Here is a 23,005-nt window from a genome sequence, read left to right on the forward strand (position 1 = left end):
GCTTTTATCATAAATGGGTGTTGAATTTTGTCGAAAGCTTTCTCTGCATCTATTGAGATGATCATATGGTTTTTCTCCTTCAATTTGTTAATATGGTGTATCACATTGATTGATTTGCGTATATTGAAGAATCCTTGCATTCCTGGGATAAACCCCACTTGATCATGGTGTATGATCCTTTTAATGTGCTGTTGGATTCTGTTTGCGAGTATTTTGTTGAGGATTTTTGCATCTATGTTCATCAGTGATATTGGCCTGTAGTTTTCTTTCTTTGTGACATCTTTGTCTGGTTTTGGTATCAGGGTGATGGTGGCCTCGTAGAATGAGTTTGGGAGTGTTCCTCCCTCTGCAATATTTTGGAAGAGTTTGAGAAGGATAGGTGTTAGCTCTTCTCTAAATGTTTGATAGAATTCACCTGTGAAGCCATCTGGTCCTGGGCTTTTGTTTGTTGGAAGGTTTTTAATCACAGTTTCAATTTCAGTGCTTGTGATTGGTCTGTTCATATTTTCTAGTTCTTCCTGGTTCAGTCTCGGCAGTTTGTGCATTTCTAAGAATCTGTCCATTTCTTCCAGGTTGTCCATTTTATTGGCATAGAGTTGCTTGTAGTAATCTCTCATGATCTTTTGTATTTCTGCAGTGTCAGTGGTTATTTCTCCTTTTTCATTTCTAATTCTATTGATCTGAGTCTTCTCCCTTTTTCTCTTGATGAGTCTGGCTAATGGTTTATCAATTTTGTTTATCTTCTCAAAGAACCAGCTTTTAGTTTCATTGATTTTTGCTATTGTTTCCTTCATTTCTTTTTCATTTATTTCTGACCTGATCTTTATAATTTCTTTCCTTCTGCTGGCTTTGGGGTTTTTTTGTTCTTCTTTCTCTAATTGCTTTAGGTGCAAGGTTAGGTTGTTTATTCGAGATGTTTCCTGTTTCTTGAGGTAGGCTTGTATTGCTATAAACTTCCCTCTTAGCACTGCTTTTGCTGCGTCCCATAGGTTTTGGGTCGTCGTATCTCCATTGTCATTTATTTCTAGGTATTTTTTGATTTCCCCTTTGATTTCTTCAGTAATCACTTCATTATTAAGTAATGTATTGTGTAGCCTCCATGTGTTTGTATTTTTTACAGATCTTTTCCTGTAATTGATATCTAGTCTCATAGCGTTGTGGTCGGAAAAGATACTTGATACGATTTCAATTTTCTTAAATTTACCAAGGTTTGATTTGTGACCCAAGATATGATCTATCCTGGAGAATGTTCCATGAGCACTTGAGAAAAATGTGTATTCTGTTGTTTTTGGGTGGAATGTCCTATAAATATCAATTAAGTCCATCTTGTTTAATGTATCATTTAAAGCTTGTGTTTCCTTATTTATTTTCATTTTGGATGATCTGTCCATTGGTGAAAGTGGGGTGTTAAAGTCCCCTACTATGATTGTGTTGCTGTCGATTTCCCCTTTTATGGCTGTTAGTACTTGCCTTATGTATTGAGGTGCTCCTATGTTGGGTGCATAAATATTTACAATTGTTATACCTTCCTCTTGGATCGATCCCTTGATCATTATATAGTGTCCTTCTTTGTCTCTTGTAATAGTCTTTATTTTAAAGTCTATTTTGTCTGATATGAGAATTGCTACTCCAGCTTTCTTCTGATTTCCATTTGCATGGAATATCTTTTTCCATCCGCTCACTTTCAGTCTGTATGTGTCTCTAGGTCTGAAGTGGGTCTCTTGTAGACAGCATATATATGGGTCTTGTTTTTGTATCCATTCAGCCAGCCTGTGTCTTTTGGTGGGAGCATTTAATCCATTTACATTCAAGGTAATTATCGATATGTATGTTCCTATTCCCATTTTCTTAAATGTTTTGGGTTTGTTATTGTAGGTGTTTTCCTCCTCTTGTGTTTCTTGCCTAGAGAAGTTCCTTTAGCATTTGTTGTAAAGCTGGTTTGGTAGTGCTGAACTCTCTCAGCTTTTGCTTGTCTGTAAAGGTTTTAATTTCTCCATCACATTTGAATGAGATCCTTGCTGGGTAGAGTAATCTTGGTTGTAGGTTCTTCTCCTTCATCACTTTAAGTATATCCTGCCACTCCCTTCTGGCTTGCAGAGTTTCTGCTGAAAGATCAGATGTTAACCTTATGGGGATTCCCTTGTGTGTTATTTGTTTTTTTTTCCCTTGCTGCCTTTAATATGTTTTCCTTATATTTAATTTTTGACAGTTTGATTAATATGTGTCTTGGCGTGTTTCTCCTTGGGTTTATCCTGTATGGGACTCTCTGTGCTTCCAGGACTTGATTAACTATTTCCTTTCCCATATTAGGGAAGTTTTCAACTATAATCTCTTCAAATATTTTCTCAGTCCCTTTCTTTTTCTCTTCTTCTTCTGGGACCCCTATAATTCGAATGTTGGTGCGTTTAATGCTGTCCCAGAGGTCTCTGAGACTGTCCTCAGTTCTTTTCATTCTTTTTTCTTTATCCTGCTCTGCAGTAGTTATTTCCACCATTTTATCTTCCAGGTCACTTATCCTTTCTTCTGCCTCAGTTATTCTGCTATTGATCCCATCTAGAGTATTTTTAATTTCATTTATTGTGTTTTTCATCATTGCTTGATTCCTCTTTAGTTCTTCTACGTCCTTGTTAAATGCTTCTTGCATTTTGTCTATTCTATTTTCAAGATTTTGGATCATCCTTACTATCATTATTCTGAATTCTTTTTCAGGTAGACTACCTATTTCCTCTTCATTTGTTAAGTCTAGTGTGTTTTGACCCTGCTCCTTCATCTGCTGTGTGTTTTTCTGTCGTCTCATTTTGCTTATCTTACTGTGTTTGGGGTCTCCTTATCACAGGTTGCAGGTTTGTAGTTCCCGTTGTTTTTGGTATCTGTCCCCAGTGGCTAAGGTTGGTTCAGTGGGTTGTGTAGGCTTCCTGGTGGAGGGAACTAGTGCCTGAGCTCTGGTGGATGAGGCTGGATCTTGTCTTTCTGGTGGGCACGTCCACGTCTGGTGGTGTATTTTGGGGTGTCTGTGGCCTTATTATGATTTTAGGCAGCCTCTCTGCTAATGGATGAGGCTGTGTTCCTGTCTTGCTAGTTGTTTGGCATAGGGTGTTCAGCACTGTAGCTTGCTGGTCATTGAGTGATGCTGGGTCTTGATGTTGAGATGGAGATCTCTGAGAGATTTTTGCCGTTTGGTATTATGTGGAGCTGGGAGGTCTCTTGTGGACCAGTGTCCTGAAGTTGGCTCTCCCACCTCCGAGGTACGGCCCTGATGCCTGGCTGAAGCACCAAGAGCCTTTCGTCCACACGGCTCAGAGTAAGAGGGAGAAAAAATAGAAAGAAAGAAAGAAAGAAAGAAAGGAAGGAAGGAAGGAAGGAGGAAGGAAGGAAGGAAGGAAGGAAGGAAGGAAGGAAGGAAAGAAAGAAAGAAAGAAAGGAAAGAAAGAAAGAAGCTATAATATAGTGAAGTAAAATAAAGCTATTGTAAAGCAAAGCTGTACAGACAAAATCTCCCCCAGAAGCATATACATATACACTCACAAAAAAAAAAAAAAGGAAAAGGGGAAAAATTAATATATCCTGCTCCCAAAGTCCACCTCCTGAATTTGGGATGATTCGTTGTCTATTCAGGTATTCAACAGATGCAGGCACATCAAGTTGTTTGTGGAGTTTTAATCCGCTTCTTCTGAGGCTGCTGGGACAGATTTCCCCTCCTCTTCTCTGTTCGCACAGCTCCTGGGGATCAGCTTTGGATTTGGACCCGCCTCTGCGTGTAGGTCGCCTGAGGGCGTCTGTTCCCCGCCCAGACAGGACGGGGTTAAAGGAGCAGCTGCTTCGGGGACTCTGGCTCACTCAGGCCGGGGGGAGGGAGGGGTACAGAGGAGGCGGGGCGAGCCTGCGGCGTCAGAGGCCGGCATGACTTTGCAGCAGCCTGAGGCGCGCAGTGCGTTCTCCCGGGGGATGTTGTCCCTGGATCACGGGACCCTGGCAGTGGCGGGCTTCACGGGCTCCCGGGAGGGGCGGTGTGGAGAGTGACCTGTGCTCGCACACAGGCTTCTTGGAGGCGGCAGCAGCAGCCCCAGCGTCTCACGCCCGTCTCTGGGGTCCGCGCTGATCGCGGCGGCTCGCGCCAGTTTCTGGAGTTCGTTTAGGCGGCGCTCTGAATCCCCTCTCCTTGCGCGCCGCGAAACAAAGAGGCAAGAAAAAGTCTCTTGCCTCTTCGGCAGCTGCAGACTTTTTCCCGGTCTCCCTCCCAGCCAGCTGTGGTGCGCTAACCCCTTCAGGCTGTGTTCACGCCGCCAACCCCAGTCCTCTCCCTGCCGCCAACCCCAGTCCTCTCCCTGCGATCCGACCGAAGCCCGAGCCTCCACTCCCAGCCCCGCCCGCCCCGGCGGGGGAGCAGACAAGCCTCTCGGGCTGGTGAGCGCTGCTCGGCGCCGAGCCTCTGTGCGGGAGTCTCTCCGTTTTTCCCTCTGCGCCCCTGTTGCTATGGGATCCGCGCTGTTAGCTGCGGCTTGCGCCCGTCTCTGGAGTTCGTTTAGGCGGCGCTCTGAATCCCCTCTCCTCGCGCACCAGGAAACAGGGAAGAAAAAGTCTCTTGCCTCTTCGGCAGCTGCAGACTTTTTCCCGGACTCCCTCCCAGCCAGCTGTGGTGCACTAACCCCTTCAGGCTGTGTTCACGCCGCCAACCCCAGTCCTCTCCCTGCGATCCGACCGAAGCCCGAGCCTCCGCTCCCAGCCCCGCCCGCCCCGGCGGCTGAGCAGACAAGCCTCTCGGGCTGGTGAGCGCTGCTCGGCGCCGAGCCTCCGTGCGGGAAGTGCGGGAACCTCTCCGCTTCGCCCTCCGCACCCCTGTGGCTGCGCTCTCCTCCGTGGCTCCGAAGCTTCCCCCCTCTGCCACCCGCAGTCTCTGCCCGCGAAGGGGCTCCTAGTGCGTGGAAATCTTTCCTCCTTCACAGCTCCCTCCCACTGGTGCAGGTGCCGTCCCTATTCTTTTGTCTCTGTTATTTCTTTTTTCTTTTGCCCTACCCAAGTACGGGGGGAGTTTCTTGCCTTTTGGGAGGTCTGACGTTTTCTGCCAGCGTTCAGTGGGTGTTCTGTAGGAGCAGTTCCACGTGTAGATGTATTTCTACTGTATCTGTGGGAAGGAAGGTGATCTCCGCGTCTTACTCTTCCGCCATCTTCTCTCCTCCCCCTGTTATTACTTTTTATAGCAAGAGTTAAATTTGATGACATTTAGAAGTTTCTATTCCTCTTTATTTTTTTTTAAATCCACACTTTCTTTCTACACTTGCTTCCTCAAGAATATTCAGTTTTTCAAGTTCATTATTCAATTAATATTTTTGATCCATGTCTGTCAGTGGTATACTCTGGAATAAAATTCTAGAATCTAGGGCTTCCCTGGTGGCACAGTGGTTGAGAATCCGCCTGCCAATGCAGGGGACACGGGTTCGAGCCCTGGTCTGGGAGGATCCCACATGCCGCGGAGCAACTGGGCCCGTGAGCCACAACTACTGAGCCTGCGCGTCTGGAGCCTGTGCTCCGCAACAAGAGGGGCCGCGATGGTGAGAGGCCCGCGCACCGCGATGAAGAGTGGCCCCTGCTTGCCGCAACTGGAGAAAGCCCTCGCACAGAAACGAAGACCCAACACAGCCATAAATAAATTAATTAATTAATAAAAAAAAATTCTAGAATCTAGATTGACAGTGAATTTTTCCCCACAATATTGCTCTTGGTGTCTGCTCTCAATTAAGTTGTCTTTGGGGGCTAGTCCATATTCTTTCTCTGATAGGTTAAGATTTTGTTTTTATCCTCAATGTTCTGAAGTTTTACCACAAAGTGTTTAGGTGATGATTTATTTTTATTTATCCAGATAGGTCCTTAGATTGTACTTTCAATTTAAGGAGTCTTGTCTTCAATTCTAAAATAATCTCAGGTATCATCTTTCCCCATAATCTCATCCATTTTCTCTCTCTCTCTCTCTCTCTCACACACACACACACACACACACACACACACACACACACACGTACACTTTAAGATCTTATTTCCCCATTACTGCAATTTTGGTGATTTCCTAAATAATATCTTCCAAATGAAAAAACCCTGTCTTTGCCAATCTAGAGTTTATCCTTTCTACTGGGAATTTTTTTTTTTTAATTATTTATTTATTTTATTTTTGGCTTGTGTTGGGTCTCCGTTTCTGTGCAAGGGCCTTCTCCAGTTGCGGCAAGCGGGGGCCACTCTTCATTGCGGTGCGCGGGCCTCTCACTATCGTGGCCTCTCTTGTTGCGGAGCACAGGCTCCAGACATGCAGGCTCAGGAGTTGTGGCTCACGGGCCCAGCCACTCCGTGGCATGTGGGATCTTCCCAGACCAGGGCTCGAACCCGTGTCCCCTGCATCGGCAGACAGATTCTCAACCACTGCACCACCAGGGAAGCCCCTCTACTGGGAATTTTATTTCAATGACTATCTTTTTCATTTCCAAGATTTCTGCCTATTCTTATTTCATTTCTACAACTAAAAGGTAAAACTCCCCACAAGAATGTAAACTCTCTATGTGGATATGGATTTGATTTACTTCTGCTCATTGCTGCATCTCTAGCACCTATAACAGTGTGTAGAACATAGTTTGATCTTAATAAATATTTGTAAATAAATAATTGACTATTTTTATTGCAGGATTTTCTACCTTCTTCATGAATGGCAATCCTTTGTTTATATTTTGAGCATCCAAAATATACTTTGCCATGGTGTCTCAATATTTTAATTTCTTCTGGGTCAAGTTTATTTCAATGGTCATTTTCCTTGGTTCTTTTGTAGCTTTAGGCTTCCTCATGTGCTTTGGAGTTTTGTTCCGCAAGCTCATTTGAAGTGGGAGGATTTTTTTTTTTTTAACGTCTTTATTGGAGTATGGAAGATGTTTTGTTTAGTTTTATTTAGTGCTTTGAAACAGCTCCATCCAATAGCTCTCATCATCTTTTTCTTACAAATGATTCTGTGCTCATTTTGTGCCCAGAATTACCCATCTGTAATCAGTTTCATATTGGTGATCTGAGTATTACATTGTCCCGACATCTGGATTATTACCAGTCACGTCACTGAACCAGCGAGTGATTTGGTTCAGTTCTTAGTTTAACAGCCGTGTTGTCTTCCTCTTGCCACCTTAACGTCTACAAAAGTGATAGTCTCTGGAGTTTGCATCCTTGCTCAGAAGTAGAGGGGCCCTTCTCTACAACCTGGTTTCAGAGTGAGGCTCACTCTGGATCTCCACCTAGTGTAGGATGACTTGAATTTCTCATTTCCCTGCACAAGTTGTACTGGCCCCGAGTCCACCTGCAGAGCTCAGGAGGCCAGAGGCCTCAACACAGCTTACAAATCAGCACTTGAATTTCCGTTCCATTTGTGGGCCACTGAGATGATAAATTATGAACTCAGCTGCGACTCTTGCATTTTCTGTTTTCATCTTTTGTCTAGCATTGCTATATGCTTGGAACAGAGAGGGTGCTTCGCAGCTGGAACCCACAGAGAGAATACCGATCAGATGTCCTCACGCCTTTCCTCAAGTGTGCTTGAGAAAAGTAATGTGGTTAAAAAGAGTATGCAAGTCCATGGACAAATTATTTAGCCTCACGTGGCCTCAAGTCCCTCATTTTTACAATGGAGAGTAAAATTGTCTAATATATAGGTAGCATAATGTTGAAGATGAATCAATGCATATGAAGTGCTCAGTACTGTGGTAAGCAAATAGGACTCATGCAATAGACAATAATAATCACTATTCATGTGTGCACAGTAGGAGGGGACTCTGGGAACATTTTTATCCATAGCCAGGAGTAAAATAAGGCCCAAACCTCCTGCTTTCCCCTGAAGTCATCTAGAATATTTTATGATACATGTAAAAAATGAATATTAAAGCAGATATTTGGAATCTACATAATTCCATGATCAGTGCACAGAGTTCAAGTCTAAAAAGAAAAGAACGTTTTTAGGTTAAAGAAAAGGAGAGTGTCAGTTAAATGGCTTAATCAGGTGCACTGGTTGTAAAAACTGCAGTTCTCCTATACCTTGAATAGATTGGGAAGAAATATATTCTGTAAAAGCAGTCCATATCATCAGCACCACCTGAGGAAAACTTCACTCTAGAAACCTACCACTACAGCAGGCCACACTGAGCACTCTTCCTACTTTCTGAAAGAGATGTTCCTTTAAAAATAAAGTTGTCACTGATTCAGCCAGTTAAAAGCAGGATCATGTTGATCTAATTCTACTATAGTCACTTAAACTGACTTGGAAGAAATCTTCAAATTTTCCTTGGGACAAAATCTTTAAAGAAAAAAAAAAACATATTTGATGAAGCGAGCCAGCAGAAAACTAAAATTAAAAATTTTTATAGATTTAAAATGTATAAATGCTCACATCAAGTTAAACCCTTATTCAGAAAGAATCTTGTCTTTTCTAAGCTGCTATAGAGCAAAACTAAAATAGAAAAAGCATCTAATGATATAACTGCACCCTTCAAAATGCTTTTAGAAGATAAAAGCCTAACAAATTCAGAGTTAAATATATTGGCTGATCCAGACTTGTGTGAGTAGTTAATATTTGTTAATCCATGATTATAGAAAGCAACAAATTATTATAAAATATATCTATGGGCTGATGACATCTAGAGAATAGAACCATGAAAAACGGCTTCTTTGTGACTCCTGTGAAATTTACACAGCCACGAAATATTTTAATTCAATCAATTATTTGTTAAAATAAAAATTTGGACTTGAGCCTTCAACTAATTTTGGGTACTCCCCCCTCAGAAAAATGGTTGTTCAGCCATGTATTTTACCATCCCTAAGGTTTACAAGCATTCATAGAACTTCAGTATTTTTCAGAATATGACAAATAAATTCCCACAGGGAATAAATTTCTAATGCACTTCCCTTAATTACAAAAGTCCTGCAATACCCCTTAATCAAAATTTACAAGAGAGTTAATGGTAAAACTGGATTAATGCCAAAACTGACTGTGGTTTATTATGTTTCTGAGGTTAGTAAGAATGAAGTCATGGTTCTTTGTCTCAATACAGCAAATCTTATTAAGACCATTTTGAAAGCACTCCTGCTACTTTATGTAGGAGGAACAGTAAGTTTCCTTTCATGCAGGCATACATCAGGCTTTGTTGTCACAACTTGTAAATGAACCCTGCCATATAAAATGGATATATTATGATATTTTCCATTTAGTCCCTATAGAATAAAACACCAATGAAAGAGGTGATAATGTCATGTTACAATAAATAGTGGTATAGATATATCCAAATTAAATAGTAATTACAATGGAACAAACCTTGGGAAAACACCTCATACAATCTAGCAGCAAAGACAAATACACAGGTATCTAGAATGCAGGGCAGAAAGTGAAAGGTACGTTAAAAGGTACAGAAAGTTATTGGGATATACCCACGTGAGGAAGAAGGAAGGCCACATAAGAATATGGTACATGAGTTGGATTTTGACGGATGGATGGGACAGGTCAAAATGGGAAAACAGCATTTCAAGTGGAGGAAACACCATAAACAACAGAACAGAAAGAGCAACGGATGGAGCCAAGTTGGCCAAAGAGCAGGTTCATATAAGGCAGGGAGAGAAAGTGCTGGGCAAGTGGGCTGGATCCATGTTGTGAGGAAATTAAATACCAAACTAAGGAATCGTAATGAATTTGTTAAGCAGTAGAGAAGCACTGCACAGTAAAAACTTTGCTACTGCTCAAAAAGTAAGAATAAATGGAAAGAAGTACATGACCCATAAGATAATTTAGGGAAATTAGAGCTGCAAGAGACCCTAGAAATGAAAAGACTAGTTCAGCATTCATAACAAGACCATGGTAATGGACATAGGGAATCGATGTTTGCCAGGAGAGAAAGAAAATGAGTTTGGAGAACATCGAGATTAGTTTACGGAGAGTTATGCAAGTTAAAGTATTGATACTAACAAGAATTAGGAAAATGATTTCTCCAACAAGGAAAGAATTAGGGTCATAGCTCTACAGGGTCAGGCTGATGCTCCAGGAATGGTCAGGTTTTTACATAAAGAGAGACCACACAACAGCCTGATATAAAATTTAAACATATTAATTTTGTCATAGGAGATACTCAGAGGTTAAATCAATGACAAAAGTGATTGGCATTTGGCAATCTCATTTGGCACTTCTTTTTGCTTTTTCTGGGCATGCTGGAGGATATCCAATTTCTAAGATAGGTGATTAAGGCATAAGAGTCACTGGTGTTTTATAAATAAGGAGGAACAACTATAGTATTCAGCTCAGGTCTCTGCTATATTCTTGTTTCTTCTCCAGATCATTGCTTATGAGATCATCTCTAAATAATTTATGGAAATTTCTCACTTGGCCAGACTCATATATACTTCTCCTAATATCATGTCCTACCCCTAAATATTCTAAACTGTATCAGGTAGCTTTGGGATTTTAGCATTTACTCTGCATTTCAAAAAGGAGCTATGACAATGGTCAATTATGGATATTAGTCATAGACATGATTATATATGCCATTATTACGGTGGTACAGCAGTCGACTACAGGTGTGACTATTTCATTGAGTATTACTGTTAAACTGCATTTGACTATCATAGCACTTAAGTTAGGAAAAAAAAAATTCCACAGAAAATCTCATTAAGATACACAGATCTTCTGTATAAAGGAGAATCACCAGACAGGTTCAACCTGTGCCTACATATGGGCAAAGAATACATGACGAGTAAGTAGGTAGGAGAATGCTGATTTGTCCCTTCATCCCACCCACCTTCTGTGCCCATAAACATTAGCCTGACTTCTCTGGAATAGGCTTTATTGAAAGTTACATGAAGAGAAACTCTGAATAATGAGATAAACTTGGATTTGCTTGGATAAATTTGTCTTTTGGCTTGTCAAAAACAGAGCACCTAGGGTTATAGGTGTTGTTACAAAAGTGCCTGTTATCAATTAACAGCTCCATTTCTACTTGAGTGTCAGGGAAAAAAATTCCTGAAAGGTTAACAAGACAATATGTGTGACCACAGAGAGCAATACTTTCTCACATTATAAAAAAAAAAAAAATTCCTCTGAGATTTCTCTTAGGCCCCGAAAACAGAATTATGGTGTCAGAGATAGTGGAGACGTACCCCACTCCTCCCTACTGCTGTTGATAACCCAATTTCACTCTTCTCCTTTTTGACAACCTTCACTCAGTGAGTTGACTGGATTAAAATCCTCTTCTCTGCTTCCCAAACCCTCCTTTACTCCACGAGGAATTTTGCTCCTCTTTTCATGAGTCTTCTAGGGTGATATTCCTTTCCTGCACCTGCAGCACGTACATACCACCACAGGCACCGTCTACTGTTAAAATTCTGCATATAAACAGATTTCCCAATGGCAACACCATGCCCAGTCATTACAAAACACAATCTTCGTGAAAATGGACAGAAAAAGCAAATCCGTAAAAATAAGAAATCCTTCCCAAGAATAAAGTTTAATTATATTTTTAAAAATCTCATTACACCCAGGAAAAACAGTAAAGTCAAGGAATATTTTTATTTTTAAACTAATTCTATTTAATTTAATAAAAATTATGTCTCCAGAAAGTGTGGCATGCCCATATTAAAGGATGCTTTTTTAGGTTTAAACTCGTAAAAGTCTTATAACAGCTCAACTGACAAGATGTTGACAGGTCAGTGCCTTCTCCACGTCTTTCTGTGTATTCCTTACTTGACTCCAGTCGGCCTTCAAAATTACCTTTATAAAGCATAGATATGAGCATTTCATTAACTTGCTTAAAGACCTTCAAATTCTCCCAGCACCCAAAGTCTACACCTGGGGTATTCAAGGCCTCTCTTAACAATTCAGCAACAAACTTCCCATCCCATCTCTCACCTCTTCAGCCTGCCATGTTCAAGTTCGAGTCCTCTAACATACCATCCACATGAAAATCTCTCCACCTTCTCTCGTGTTACTCTCTCTGCCTGGAATGGCCTCTCACCTCTTCTGCTTGGCAAAATTCCACTGATCCTGCAACACCCTGCTCAAAAACAACATCTTCTTGAGAACTTCCCCACTGAAACAAATTTATCTCACTATATGACACCAAGTTGCACTCATTCTGTCCACTCTGCTAAATTGCATACTCTCAGGGGGCAGAGACCCTTTTTTCTTTTAACATTTTTATTGGAGTAGAATTGCTTTACAATGTTGTGTTAGTTTCTGCTGTAAAACAAAGTGAATCAGCTATATGTATACATATAATCCCCATATCCCCTCCCTCTTGCATCTCCCTCCCACCCTCCCTACCCCACCCCTCTAGGTGGTTTGTTTTTTTTTTTTTAATAAAAATTTATTTATTTATTTATTTTTGGCTGCGTTGGGTCTTCATTGCTGTGCGCGGGCTTTCTCTAGTTGCTGTGACTGGGGGCTACTCTTCCTTGTGGTGCGCGGGCTTCTCATTGCGGTGGCTTCTCTTGTTGTGGAGCACGGGCTCTAGGCTCGTGGGCTTCAGTAGTTGTGGCCTGCAGGCTCAGTAGTTGTGGCCTGCGGGCTCAGTAGTTGTGGCTCGCAGACTCTAGAGTGAAAGCTCGGTAGTTGTGGCGCACGGGCTTAGTTGCTCCGCAGCATGTGGGATCTTCCCAGACCAGGGCTCGAACCCGTCTCCCCTGCATTGGCAGGCAGATTCTTAACCACTGCGCCACCAGGGAAGTCCGAGACCCTTATTTTTGAGTAAGGATCAATTTTTTTAATGTTCATGCTTTTTTTAAATTGTGATATAGTGGATGTACAAATTATATGTTACAGGTGTACAACACAGTGATTGACAATTTTTAAAGGTTATATTCCATTTAGAGTTATTATAAAATATTGGCTATATTCCCTGTGTTGTACAATATATCCTTGTAGCTTATTTATTATATACATGATAGTTTGTACCTCTTTATCCCCTGACCCTATCTTGCCCCATTTTAAAAAATTTTGTGATCCCATACCCAAGACAGTGCCTGACTCATAGCCTGCAACTAATACTTGATGTAGTATTGAACTGAATTGAGTTTTATTTCATGAGAGCTATAAAGGAATTGGGGTTTCCACACTGTCAAGCAACTAAATATATGTGTGACCTAACAGAGAAAAAGAAATATATTAAATATCTTAATTTTTAAAATAGATAAAATAATTATTATGCACATTTGAAAAAGAACTCTGTAGGAAGGGTTCTTCTTAAGTTTATAAATATTAAGCTACATCTCAATTAACACTGAAGCACAATACTTAAAGGATTTAACAATCATAAGAACTTAAAAATAGGGAGGAAGGGCATTTCAATATTCCCTCCTTGGTGAAAGACAACTATGATTAAGAGAAAAATATTCATAAGATCTCTTGCAAGACTCACAGGAATGCTGTTTTACCTATAAATGAATTTATAAATAATTTCTGCTAAATGACTAGCAGAAATGATACAGCAAAATTCTTGTTCAGTTCTAAATATGAAAAGACAAAAATAAACATGATTAAGTACTATCACATTTAGATGTTAAATGCCTAACTCTTGGCTATTATACTTTTACACTAGAACCTATAAAAAGCTGTGATTTCCTTTAAGTGGCAAAATCCAAGGCCCTTAGTACAATACCTGACACATAGCAAATTACTCAGTATTAGCAATCATTATCATCATTTTTATTCATTACTTAACATTTTTTAAATTTTTAAATAAAAATTGTATATATTTAAGGTACACAATAAGATGATCTGAAACACATAATGAAATGAGTACTAGAGTCAAGTTCATTAGCATATCATTACTTCACACAGTTACCATTTTTTGTGTATGTAAAATTTCCTGGATTCTACTCTCTTAGCATACTTCCAGGGTTCAATACAGTATCATTAAGTATAGACAACATGCCAGTACATAAGCTCTCTAGACTCATTCATCCTACATAACTGCAAATTTGTACCCTCTGACCAACATCGTCCTATTTCCCCCACCTCCCTATTCTACTCTGTTTCTGTGAGTTCAACTTCTTCTTCTTCTTCTTTTTTTTTCCAGATTCCACATATAAGTGAGATCATATGGTATTTGTTTTTCTCTGTCTGGCTTATTCCACGGAGCATAATGTCCTCCAGGTTCATCTCACTCGGCCTTGGCCATAAGGTTTCTGCTAAGAAATCTGCTGATAGCCTCATGGGGGTTCTCTTGTAACTGAGCAATTTTTTTCCTTTGCTGTTTTAAAAATTCTCTCTTTGTCTTTGATTTTAGACAATTTTATTATAATAAGTCTTGGAGAAGAACTGCCTGGGTTGAAACTTTTTGGAGACCTATAAATTCATGAACTTGGATGTCCAAATTCCTACCCAGATTTGGGAAGTTATCAGCTATTATTTCTTTAAAAAAGCGTTCTGCCCCTTTCTTCCTCTCTTCTCTTTCTGGGGCTCCAGTAATGTGTAGGTTGTTTCTCTTAATGGTATCCCATAATTCATGTAAGCTTTCTTCACTGTTTTCCTCTTTTTTTTCTTTTTGTTCCTCTGACTGGATAATTTCAAATACCCTGTCTTCAAGTTCACTGATTTTTTTCTTCTGCTTGGTTGAATTTGTTGTTGAAGTTCTCTATTAAATTCTGCAGTTCAGTCATTGTATTCCTCAACTTGAGGATTTCTGTTTGGGTTTTTTAAATGGTTTCTATTTCTTTGTTGGACATCTCATTTTGTTCATTCACTGTTTTCCTAATTTAGTTGTCTGTGTTTTCTTATATTTCACTGTATTTCTTTGAGAATCATTCTGAATTCTTTGTCAGGAGGTTTATAGATCTCCATTTTTTTAGAGTCAGTTATTGAAGCTTTTCTTTCCTTTGGTGATGACATGTTTCCGTGATTATTCATGAACCTTGTGCTCTTGTGCTGGTGTCTGTGCATGTGAAGTAGGAGGCAACTCTCCCAGTCTTTACTGACTGGCTTCAGCAGGAAAAGCTTGTCACCAGTCAGTCCACACAGAAATTCTGCTGGAGCCATCTGGTGGAATCTGCAGGCAGGCAGGTCTCGTGCCTGGGTCAGCAAGTAGACAGGTGTGGTGTTTGGATCTACAGGGACCAGCCTGGTACCTGGGTCTGCAGGAGCCCACCTGGATCCTGGGGCCATGGGGGCTAGACTGGTGCTGGGGTCCACAGGGAAGATGGGTGCTCACGTCACTCTCCTTCCCCCAGGAGGAGGGTGCCTCTCTCCACACTGGGCTGGCCAGACTTGAGGGAGGGGTGATGGGGATACTGTGAAATGGCCTCTCCTATCCTCTTCAATGCATCCTTTCTTATTTATGTGCTCCATTCAGGTGCTGTAATCCTTCACCCAGAATCCTTAGCTCTTATGAAGTCATTTTTATTCATAGATAGTTGTTCAAATTAATGTTTTTGTGAGGGGAGGAGCATTGGAAACTACTAAACTACTATCTTGCTGCTGTCACTACCCCACTATTATTCCTTCTTTAAGACCCATCTTTAACAACACCATCTCTCTCAAACTTCCTAAGGATCTTCAGAATCAGTGGCTTTTCCATGGACCCCAGCACCTACTGCATCCCTACACATCAGTACCTATTGTTGTGTCCTGAAAGGCTTTGTTTACATGTTTCTTTCCCCCACTAAACTATAAGCACCTTGTAGACAGAGACAATGTACAGTGTACCTTTATTACTTTATCACCTTACACAGTGCCATGCACACTGTGAGTATTCAATACATTTTGGTTGAATAAATAAACGAATAATTAACTTTCCTAAAATTCCTGCTGAATAACAGGTCTAAACCATTTCCAAGAAGAAAGTGTCTTCTTTCAAGAAAGAGTCTGTGTCCAAAAGTATTAGAAATCATCTATCACAAATAATAGCTGTCGGTCAAGAAAAATATTGCCAAGCATAGTAAATTTTCTCCATCACAAAACAAATACACACTCTCACTATTTTGCTTATGAACCTTACTTAAAATGGAAAAAAATTAACTGTCTGAAAAAGATAAACTAGGTCACTGCCCTATTTTAAACTTTGAAAGTGTTTAATTAAGATCTGCTGAAGCAGTGTGGAACTATCACTGTCTTCTAAGATATTAAGGCAGACAATTCAAAAATGAGTCTCATCTCATAAAAAACTGCACACATCTGCTTCAGAGGGAAGGCTTGGGAAATTGTAATATGACTAGAAATACTGACATACAGACATTTGAAATATGTCATTAGCAGAATTTAGAAATAGTGAGTATGGTAAGTGAAAATACATTAAGAAACTGAAGGTCCCTTGGGACTCTTTTTTTGTAATTTCATTCCTCAGATGAGCAAACAGATCACAGGTAAGTTTTAAAGAACTATTTGGAATTAAACATGATCTCTGTGAGGGCAGGGGCTACATCATGTTACCACTGTATGCCTGGCACCTAGAATATTGCCTGAGTCAAAGCAGTTGCTCAGTAAATATTTGTTAAATGAATCATTAAGTAAATAATTAAGGAAAAGTGAAAATCGGTACGGATAGACAAGAAATCATCTTGTCCACTACTGAGTCCTTCCTGCAAAGAACTGTAAGTTTGATCAAGTGCATTCTAATAAAAATGTAAACTGAGTGAAGTAAGTCAGACAGAGAAAGAGAAATATTGTATGATATCGCTTCTATGCGGAATCTAAAAAAAAATTTAAAAATAAAAATAAAAATAAATGATACAAATGAACTTATTTAGAAAACAGAAGCAGACTCACGGACTTAGAGAATGAACTTATGGTTACCAGGGCGGGAAAGTGGCGGGGAGGGATAGTTAGGGAGTTTGGGATTGACATGTACACACTGCTATATTTAAAAAGGATAACAAACAAGGACCTACTATATAGCACAGGGAACGCTGCTCAATATTATGTAACAACCTAAATGGGAAAAGAATTTGAAAAAGAATAGATGCATGTATATGTATAACTGAATCACTTTGCGGTACACCTGAAACTCACACAACATTGTTGATCAACTCTACTCCAATATAAAATAAAAAGTTAATAAAAAAGTAAGTACGTCTTCACCTATCCATGTATCTTTTAGACACTGTCCAATAACGTCCTTCCTCTTCCAGTCAAAATTTCTCCCAAAAAAGACTACCTCGGTAATTCTCCTTCCAAACCTCTGAACCACTCCCCTTAGCTGACTGCAGTCAGATCTCCACCCATCACACTACTCGCACCGTTCTCCCTATTAATGCCAATGAAGTTATTTGTACTGGCCAAATCCAGTGGACATTTTCCAGGTGTTATTTTCTGAATCTCTTCTTACAGAGGCACTCTTGATCATCCACTCCTTCACATTCTCTATCCGCTAAGTCTTTTGACATTGGCCTGGTGCCTTGTCGGTTCCCACACAATTCCTTAACCTTGCCTTTCTGCCTCTTCCACCAGCTCCTCTTCCTGACCTGCCCCTTCAGCATCTGATTCTGCCTCACCTCACTATTCTCCCTCTGAACCCTCTCCTGGGTCATCTTTTTTTCCTCTTAGGGACTCAAATCTGTGCATCTCTAAGCTCCAGATTTGTGTGTTTACTTATGTGTTTAATAAACAAATACTTTACAAGCCAGGCACAGTGTCAGGCACCGGGATAAAAGGTGAAAAAAAAGACAGTATTTACCTGCAAAGAATTTATGTTTGAGAGCGAGGACAATAAATAGGTAATTACAATCCAGCGTGATGAGTGGTCTAAAAAGGGTCATTAGCAGAGTGTTAGAAAAGCACATCAGTGAACGCATTACGACAAATAGTGAAGTAAGTCAGAAAGAGAAAAAGAAATACCGTATGCTAACACATATATATGGAATCTAAGGAAAAAAAAAAAAAAAAAAGGTCATGAAGAACCTAGTGGTAAGACGGGAATAAAGACACACACCTACTAGAGAATGGACTTGAGGATATGGGGAGGGGGAGGGGTAAGCTGTGACAAAGTGAGAGAGTGGCATGGACATATATACACTACCAAACGTAAAATAGATAGTGGGAAGCAGCCGCATAGCACAGGGAGATCAGCTTGGTGCTTTGTGACCATCTAGAGGGGTGGGATAGGGAGGGTGGGAGGGAGATGCAAGAGGGAAGAGATATGGGAACATATGTATATGTATAACTGATTCACTTTGTTATAAAGCAGAAACTAACACACCATTGTAAAGCAATTCTACTCCAATAAAGATGTTAAAAAAAAAACCAGGTACTAGGCAAAGGAAATGAAGGGTCTTTAAGGCACAAGGAAAATTTAGGAGTGAGAATAGAAGTTGTCCATTTAGATCATGGAATTTAAGTCTCTGCAAAGCTTCTTAATTCCCTCCAGAGAGGGGAAGGCGTGAGAAACGGCAGTTGGGTGATGACTCAGCAGATCTAAACAACAGTTGAATGAATGAATGAGTGAATGAAAAGGTAAAGAAGGAACAAGAGGGGGAGGAGGTGATAGAGAAGAGAGGGACAGACATGGGGGGGGGGACAGGGAGGGAAGGGGGAGGAAGAAGGCGAAGGAGGGAGAGGGTGCCTCACCCTTTATTTATCATGGATTCCTCTATGCTGCTTTAGATATAAATGAAGAGGCAAATGATGTAAGAGTTAAAAGATTTTTCCATTGTCCTGATTGTTGATAAACCACTGTAAATCTGTCTAACCTTCCTGAAATCCTTGTAGCATTCAACAACAAGAACTTGAGAGTAATAAGAAATACTAACCCTGCACTATGGATATGAGGGCATGTTCTTAATACTTTCATTCAATTACTTCAATACTCTTTCAGCATCTATTTAGGTATAAAGCCATGTTCTGTTTTAGGAATGCGTCAATGAGCAGAGACAAAGCTCCTTCCCTCAGGGAGCTTGCACTCTAGCACACACGAGGGGTGGTGTGAATCTGTCTTCCTCCCCTGGTGAAAGTCTGAAAAACCCGACTCCAGAAGGCTTTCTGTGTGGGAAAACAGCAACTCCTAATGCTGGCTCTTCCCACATCTGCTTTTCTACTATATGCAGCCCTGTTCCCTATGTGGTTTTCAAAGACATTTCTTCACCCAGACATGAGACAAGCTTGCTCTCCCCACTTCAGAATCTGCTCTCGGTTCACCTTCCAATTTCCACCTCTGTTTAGGGAACATGCACACATATATGAAAGACCAAAGCGACCTCTCTCACCAGGAATTGTTTACTTTAAATTCTAGCCTATGTCGTCTAGCTTAGTGCCTCTCAAAATGTGGTTCTCAGACTTAAGAACTTGTTCCCAAGAATTCAGAAATTGCATAACAATTTATATTGCCTCAACATGCAAATAATTAACAGTACTTTTGTTATTGAATAGGAGATTGATCAGTCCAGTAAGTCGTGCATGGCGTGAGCTGCAGAAGAGTCACACACAGGAGGGCTACAGGGCGATAAGTGATATCGGAAGGTTTGTCAACCATAAACCAAAAGGGTATTATAAAAACTGAAATCAAACATAAACATGTGTTTTTATTTACAACTTACCTCTACTGTCACTTTGTCAATCAGAATTTTAAAAATTGATGGCTTAATATAATTAACTAAATGAGAGAAATCAAATTGGTAGAATTCATCCATAATTTATGGATGACAATACAATTTCATTGAATTTTTGTTAAGAAATTGCGTTTAAATCTTCCCTTCCTGTGAATATATATCTCTGTGAGACTGGTTTTCTTCTATTAGGAGGGTTATGGGTTATTAAAACAAGCATAGAAAGAGTTTAGAGGCGCATTTTCCTCTGTAAGCTAGGCTGCCATCCCAACCTAGATTAGTTACCAAACAAGAAACTACTCATTTCTCACATTTAAAACTTTAAATATTAGTATATGCAGTGTTTGTTCAAAGTATACATAAAGATGTTGAATATGGGGAATCACTATTTCACTCATAACTTTAATTTTGATTGCAAAATAACAAAAATGACCTCAATGGCAATTCTTTACTAATTGCCCAAAGAATCTGGTAGCATTCAAGGTATAGTAGAGCAGAGCTGAATGTGATACCTTCCATTTAGCTTTTATTACAAATTGTATAAAAAGTTACTGCTTCTAATACTGTCCTTGGAGGTACGTGGAAGCCTTCTTCTGCTTTGCTCATAGCAGTTGGGCAATCACCGTTTCTGTCTTTGGGCTAAATCCAGGCCTGGAAGCATAGCTGGGGCTGTGCATCCTTCTGGATAGTTTTTCACAATTGCCTCTTTTATAGTTTTTCTGGTGTGAAATCGAATGAAGTATCTAGGTTGCTTTCAGGAGTATCTCTGTGCACAAATAAAACTCTTCCAGCTCCATCTTGAAGAGTTATATTATGCAGATGCCCTCTGTCTTCCCCACTGGGCAGTGAGGTCACCTGCTCCAACACTGAGTACACTGGGAAGCCCTTGATACTAATTTTATTCTCCAAGTAAGTTGCCCTGCAGGAAACCCACAAAATCCACCATCCATGAAGCTCACCTTCAGGTACAAGTCTTTGTGATCAGCTACTCCCTATGCTAGGCAAATACTGAGGACTGTACAAACCTCCTCTCAGCTAACACTCCTGTCAGCCTATGAAGCATCACTAGCTCCAAAGGACAAATAAGGAAATCAAGGTTCAGAGATATTGAGAAATTGCCGCAAGTCAGACCACTAGTCAATGCAAGAGTGGCGACTGGAATCCAAGTGTGACCAACTTTCCCTCCTCTAGTATATTACTGCAGCGGGCAATTCCAGATCATTAACCTTCTGGTTTTTCTCATTTATATCACTGTACAAATTCTAAACCAACTGAAAACAAAATATTCCCACGACCTAAATGTCATTTGGTCTATTAAGCATATTTCTGTTTTTTCTTACTTAGCTCATAAGAAATGCAATGAGCATCAATCACATTAGATCTACTAAAAATGCTTCTCCTTTAGACAAGGAAGGGATTTGTTCATTTTTTTTCTCACTGTGTTTTCTGAATGTGTCTGGTGTTACATCTGACTTCACTGATTTCTCAAGTATCAAGAGGAAATTCAAAGTTTATAGCAATGGAAGCACCTCTAAGAAGCATTTAACTTATTAATGTGTACACAATTGTATGAAATATGCTATGAGTGGAACAGAACTATAGGTTTTTAATTTTGCATGATGAACATGTCTTAATATTGACTAGACTTAAAATATTCTATTGAGTTCACTTTTATTCTATTAAAATATTTTATATTTAATTATAGTGTATCATTATTATTATTATATAATTAAATTATATTATTATATCTAATATTACTTAGTGTATATTTCAATACTTTATTTTGGGATTTGATGCAAAGACCATGGCTGACAATGCATGCTGATGACATTTAAAATGTATGCACATGAATTCCCCTTCCCTGACAACGTGTATTATGAGGGCAAAAAAAATACATTAGTGAGTTTGATTCACAGTCAGACTTCAGACATAATTTCTTTCATTTCCAAGTAACAATAATACTCCAACTATTTCAGCCCCTTTTACTTCTACTCTGGTCTTTGTCATAGCTTCTTTTCTAGTTCTACAGCTATGAAACTAACCCCTTTTCAGAGACAACAAATCAGAATGCTTCCTTGTCCTTTGAAATTCCCATTATTTTCAAAGAAGATTTTACATATTTGTGTTGTACTTAACGCTTTTATTGTAAGTGATTAAAGTTGTATTAAATCACTTCCCCAAGCCAAACACATTAATACTGGGATCATTCCCTACTTCAGAGAAGTAGTGGAGTGCTGTAATAAAAGTGAGTGCTGTGACAGGGAGATCAGCTTGGTGCTTTGTGACCACCTAGAGGGGTGGGGTAGGGAGGGTGGGAGGGAGACGCAACAGGGAGGGGATATGGGAATATATGTATACATATAGCTGATTCACTTTGTTATACAGCAGAAACTAACACAACATTGTAAAGCAATTATACGCCAATAAAGATGTTAAAAAAAAAAAAAAGTGAGAGCTGTGGAGCTGGAAATAGCTAGTTTGAGAGGCTTGGTGTCATCACTGCCAGATGCCTGCATTTGAGCAATTCACCGACCCTCTCTGTATGTGAGGTGTTACCACCCGGGAAGTTTCATGCCTTATTTTGGCTTTAGCTATGTCTGACCTCTATGGGAGTGACTCCAGCCTACTGGACAGAGACTCTTGGATGTCAGTCTCACATCTCAAATCCAATTCAATTCAGTATCTTGCACTACAACCCCAAAGGAGCTTCTCCGCTTGTTTCCTCACGATATCAGAGAATAATCCAGGCACCCAAACCAGTATGTCTCTGTCTCCCTCTCAACATACCATGTATTTAGTGGAGAAGATTTTTTTCCCCTAGTTCTCATATATTTCTAAAATCTATGCCTTCTTCTCCATCTCCATTTCTACCTGCACAGGGTTTTTATTGACACTTGCCTGAACTATTTTCATAGCTACCTAATCAGTCTTTCTGACCCTAGTCTTGTCCTCACCCCTAACTGGCCTTCAGTGGTATCCCCAGGCTGCTCAGTTAAAGATGTTTTGCTCCCTCGCCACTTAGAACTCACAAGTGAATAGTCTCACCTACAGGCTTCAGCCTAAGCTCCTCAGCCAGCGGGCGTCCGAGGTCCCCCGTGGCCTGCTCCTGCCCACCCCGCTCCTGCCTCCCTTCTGCCCCTCCTCACCTGTCACGGTTCTGCAATGCCTTTGCTCTTATCACTCCCTCCCACTGAAACAGCCTCTCCTGTCCTGCATCTCTCCCGCCAGCAGTCATCTGTCTGAACTCCCCCGTCCTTGGTCTCTCCTAAGTGCTTCCCTTCTACACTCCCTGGGCATCCTGTAACCACCATGGTGGTTAGCAGAGAATTTCAAAATTACCTGTTCACCACATCAACTCTTCCTCCCCTTTCAGATTCACAAGGTCATGTTGTCTAACTCATCACTGTATCCCCAATACTGTACACATTCCTGCACTTGCATACAGGTGCACCATAAATACTGCTGAAACATAGGAATATTT

The 23,005-nt window shown here is 40.3% G+C and overlaps 1 protein-coding gene across 4 annotated transcripts in view; it reads right to left on the reverse strand.

The window, feature by feature from the left end:
* Positions 1 to 23,005, reverse strand: part of PREX2 (phosphatidylinositol-3,4,5-trisphosphate dependent Rac exchange factor 2) — a 299,616-nt gene that overhangs the window by 46,333 nt on the left and 230,278 nt on the right. The window contains exon 36 of one of the 4 annotated variants that reach the window (XM_059902420.1): positions 11,909 to 12,047. The exons of the other annotated variants lie outside the window; for them this stretch is intronic. Coding sequence (XP_059758403.1) covers positions 12,005 to 12,047 — 43 coding nt within the window. The 3' untranslated portion in view covers positions 11,909 to 12,004. Of the gene's footprint in view, positions 1 to 11,908; positions 12,048 to 23,005 lie in introns of those variants that run through there. 4 annotated transcript variants of the gene reach the window in all.

Source organism: Balaenoptera ricei, chromosome 17 (genome assembly GCF_028023285.1).
Source record: "Balaenoptera ricei isolate mBalRic1 chromosome 17, mBalRic1.hap2, whole genome shotgun sequence".
Lineage (NCBI taxonomy): Eukaryota > Metazoa > Chordata > Mammalia > Artiodactyla > Balaenopteridae > Balaenoptera > Balaenoptera ricei.